Source organism: Nanorana parkeri, unplaced genomic scaffold (assembly GCF_000935625.1).
Source record: "Nanorana parkeri isolate BGI_ZX_2015 unplaced genomic scaffold, ASM93562v1 scaffold2288, whole genome shotgun sequence".
NCBI lineage: Eukaryota > Metazoa > Chordata > Amphibia > Anura > Dicroglossidae > Nanorana > Nanorana parkeri.
Window position 1 is genome coordinate 142,881 of NW_017308556.1, and position 4,874 is coordinate 147,754.

The 4,874-nt window shown below is 51.1% G+C and overlaps 1 protein-coding gene across 3 annotated transcripts in view; it reads right to left on the reverse strand.

The window, feature by feature from the left end:
- The window catches only part of CD2AP (CD2 associated protein), a 113,916-nt gene extending 110,493 nt beyond the window's left edge, over nucleotides 1-3,423 (reverse strand). For all 3 annotated transcript variants that reach the window (XM_018573237.1, XM_018573236.1, XM_018573235.1), the window contains exon 1: nucleotides 3,217-3,423. In XM_018573237.1, coding sequence (XP_018428739.1) covers nucleotides 3,217-3,220 — 4 coding nt within the window. In that variant the 5' untranslated portion in view covers nucleotides 3,221-3,423. The remainder of the gene's footprint in view (nucleotides 1-3,216) is intronic.
- Nucleotides 3,424-4,874: the final 1,451 nt, after the last annotated feature.

A 4,874-nucleotide genomic window follows, 5' to 3' on the forward strand; every position in this document is an offset into this window, starting at 1 on the left:
GGGGGGGGGGGGGGGATGAAATCTGCAGCCATCCATAGTAAGTAAAACTTGTGACAGATAGCAGTGTTGTCCATGTTCACAAAGCACAACCAGTTTCACAGCAGGAGAATACGCACATTCACGCCTTCCTGAACATGGTTCCTTTATCTGAAAAGCAGGAAATTCGGGAGCAGCTACACAACAGCCCAGACTTACTTATAATCTGCTAAAGGGGCAGATGGATAACTGATGGCTTACAAACACAAGACTACCCCCTAAAATGTATACCAGCGCAGGGGGTTCTTCACAGTTAGAGCGGTTAGGGTCTGGAACTCGCTGCCGCAGGAAGTGATTTCAGCGAAGAGTGTGGAATCATTCAAGAAACTCTTGGACGAGTTCCTTGGAGACCGTAACATACGGGGGTACAGGTACTCCTAAGAGCAAAATCACACATGGACTAATACACACGCACACACCTGATCAAACATAAATGCATACACGCAATAGGTTGGACTTGATGGACCTATGTCTTTATTCAACCTCAAATACTATGTAACTATGTAAAAAGCATCCGGGGGTCTGAGCTGTCTACCTGCTGGGGGAAGTTACCTGAATGGCCTGACTGTAGCAGATAAGGGAACGGACAGCCCCCCATGTGTACTGAGCCAAGTCTGCGCCATCATTCAGGATGCCTCTTCCAGGGGTCACTTCTATTACAGCCAATATGAATACAAGTTTAGGATCGGGGGAAAAAAAAAAAAGAAATGAAATCATTCAAATCGTAAACACAAGTGACATAATGATTGAAAAGGTTTCATGTAGAATCCATCCAGCATGTTCACAAACCTGTTATGCTGCTTACGCGGGATCTACTTTGGTTTAAAGTGGAATGCCGCGATTCCATCCAGGGGGGTGGGGGGGCTATGTCCCGGGGCAACCCCACAACACCCCCCCCTGACCCCCATAAAAGACCCCATTAGCAATCACAAGTTGAGGAAGGGAAGAACTTAATTAAAGAATTGTTCACTTTGCAAGGGAATGTGCACATTGCAGGGGACGTTTCCCTCAGGCTAGGATCACACCTAGGCGATTTATCGCAATCGCACAAAACAGAGATTTGCATTCAAGTCTATGGAAGCTGTTCGCACCTTTGCGATTTCTCGCATGGTGGAAAATTGACTGTCGCGCAAAAAGGTGCAGGAGCTATTTTCGGGAGGTTGTCGCGCAATTTGGGTCCCATAGAAATCTCTATGCATTGAAAACCCAGGCGGTTTTCAAAGCAAAAAATGTGCAAAAACAGCTCACAAGCTCAATCGCCTGGGTGTGATCCTAGCCTGAGCTTGATGAATGTGGCGATATTCCACTGATTGCACTGCACAGAACACCCAATCATGTGCACAGAAACAAAAGCACACAAAGTATTTTTGCTTGCAGTGATTGGATGATGAAGTCAGCAGAACTTCCCCTCATTCACTAAGCTAAGGGAAAACTTCCCCTGCCAAGGACAAATTCCCCTGCAAAGTGAACAGTCTGTTTGCCTTTTAGTAAATTAACCCCACGACTCCTACATTCCTTATTACAAGAGGGAGAGACAGGAAGAAGACGACGTACAGTCCCCTCCAAAATGTCAGTGGCAAACGAAGCTTGAAGTAGTGCAATCTATAATTAGGACGACCCCACAAATCGCACTGCGAAGCCGCTCCTCGCCCTCCTCACCACAAATAACCAGGAAGTCATTATGTAGCCGATGCGGCGTCTCTGGATTGATGAGAAGTCCTGCTATTCACAAACGTACAACTGGGATGAGGTCTGGGGAAGCGTCTCGCCTGTGGGACACCGCTGTGATATAGTCATAACAACAAAGAATTTTGGAAGGGGATGGGGGGTCATTGCTAAATGGGACACAGGACCCCTTCCTAATTGATCAAAGTGTCTCTAGTGTAAATATAAGCCCCCCCACAACAAATAGCAAAGGCCTGGTTCACACCTGGGTGTTTTGTAGCGCGTTCGAACGCTCTGCAAAACGCTCAAACACCGAAATCCCATTATTTCCTATGGGTATGGTTCACACCTGGGCGTATTACAGGCCGTATGAACGCGCTACAAAACGTCCTACGCCCAAAGAAGTACAGGAGCTTCTTTGGGGCGTTTTTGGCGCGCGTTTCTATTTGGATACAGCCAAGTAGCCCTCGTAAACGGGGTGGGGAGCACCTCTAAGCTGGATGTATGGAGAGTAGGTGACCCTGATGTCCATAGTGGGGGACCCCTCTAAGCTGGATGTATGGAGAGGTGGTGACCCTGATGTGTATAATGGAGATCTGTTCTAGGCTATAAGTGATAGACTTCTAAAGTGGGGGGTCCCTCTAAGGTGTGTGTGTGTCCTCTCAATTCTCCCCCCTTTTAAGCGTCTTCCTAATTTACATGTTTAAGGGAAGGGAATACGGAACCCCCACCCTAAGATTACAACCAGTGATGGTTAATGAGGGGGTCACTCACTATAGACATCAGGGTCACATCCTCTCCATACAGCCAGCGTAGAGGGGCACCCCACTATAGACATCAGGGTCACCTCCTCTCCATACATCCAGCGAAGAGGGGCACCCCACTATAGACATCAGGGTCACCTCCTCTCCATACAGCCAGCGTAGAGGGGCACCCCACTATAGACATCAGGGTCACATCCTCTCCATACAGCCAGCGTAGAGGGGCACCTCACTATAGACATCAGGGTCACATCCTCTCTATACAGCCAGCGTAGAGGGGCACCCCACTATAGACATCAGGGTCACATCCTCTCCATACAGCCAGTGTAGAGGGGCACCCCACTATAGACATCAGGGTCACATCCTCTCCATACAGCCAGCGTAGAGGGGCACCCCACTATAGACAGCTGGGTCACTTCCTCTTCATACATCCAGCTTTGAGGGGCACCCCACTATAGACATCTTCTGGGTCACTTCCTCTTCATACATCCAGCTTTGAGGCGGGCTCCCAATATAAGAACTACAGTACTGGTCCCTGTAGACGATGTTAGGACTAGAGCAGCCATGTTAAGCACATAGGTGAACTCCCCCCCCCCTACTGAGAAGTTCCTATAACACACCCTCCCTGTCTCCTCCATAGGTCAGGACTGGGAAGAAGTTTGTAAGTCGGGGGCTCCTTACGCGGGGAAAAGAAGACGTGGTCATGTGACAGCCCAGGTGTGTCTCCGGCTCCCAGGCCCGGTTCTCCACTCACCCATGCTGCTGCCCCGGTGCAGGCAGTCCCTCTCCGGCCTCTCACAATCCCGGCGGCTCCCTCAGCCCATCCACTCCGCTCAGCGGTCCCGGCCACTCCTGCGTCCCGTGTCCTCCTTCCGAAACACAGCGCTGAATGACCCGCCGCCAGCAGCACAACGCGCAGCTTCCACGAAGCCTACAACGCCAGCTCGTAGCTCTCGGACATCACGTGTCCCGCTCTAACCAATCAGCGAGCTCTTCCCCTGTCCCAGCTCCAATGCTTTTTTTCTTTTTCCCCTGAGAGGGAGACTCCAGTCAGCCGCTGTTACCAGGTGTAGTGACGTCAGAGCGGCGACACAGGGAGACTCGTCCAGCCGGCCGCTGTGCGTGCTGTGACGTCGGAGCTGTCACTTACACACTATCATGCTGGGGCTGAGCCCTGCACGGTGCATCTGACATTCTGGGACAGTGACATGATTTATTTTGACATTTCTCTTTGTTTTTTGATAAAGTAAAAAAAAAAAAAAAGTGCTGAAGTTTAATCTGATATTTTACATTCCTGGTTCCTCCCTCCCTTCTAATCAATGTGCTAATGACATTAATATATACAATCTGTTTTAATTAAATGCTTCTTTTTTAGAGCCATGATGCAATCACTGCCTCTCTGCACTTATCTATACACTGGGGCACACCATGGCGGGTGGGAGGGGCTGGCAGGCTGTTGTACAAATCTTCCGGAAATCACAGCACCCTGCCTCAGTACTCTCTCAAGAGCCTTTAGCCATGATACAGGCAGTGATCTGGCTCTTGTGAGGGTTTATGCACAGGGCCATCCCTATAATGAGGCAGTTGTCTCAGGTGTTATCTCTGGCTCCTGTGGAGGGGCAGAAGGTGTGCCTGCTGCCAGGGGCGTCCCAAGGCCGGGTTTCACCCGGTCTAGAGACCGGGGGACACCCCGCCATGTCGTCATCACGCGTGTTGTCACCGTATGCATGCACGATGCGCAACCATCTGATTGATCTTTGCGATGGACGCTAGCAGAGAGAGGAGGGGACGCTCACCCGGCGCTCACCTGCCGGGTCCCCTCTTCTCTCCTAAATCAAGAAGTTCTTGCTGCACTCCTTACCGGAGTAAAAGGAAGGCCCGTGTGGACGGGTGGGTGCTTGTAGTGGCCACGGATGGCGCTGTGAAGAAATACGATAAAAATTGAGCAATTGAATGGCAATGTGCCAATACATTGACTATTGCTTCATTAACCCTTGGAGTGCTGGTGACATTATTTTTACCCTATTCTCTCCTGACACTGTCAGGCGCTCGGTCCATGACCGAGTGCCCGCCTTTTTAGAGGGGCGGGGGTGAAACCTAAATGACTGTCAGTCATGTTGGTGTCACCCCTGCAATGGTGACACCCAGGTGCGGGCCGCACCCCCCTTGTGACGCCACTGCCTGCTGCCCCCTTTATAACCAGGATCCACCAGGCCCCTGGCATCCACTGGCATCAGTGACCTTGGTGGGACGCTGTGCACAAGAACTGCCCCATCCCTGCTGGAACCCCGCCACCATGAGCCCTTGGCGCCCACACCCATCTACCGGAAAGTGCACCAAGAGTAACCAATACCCCACTTACACCGAAACGTGCATCACAAGCCCCACCCCCCCCCCCGAACCGCTGCCCGC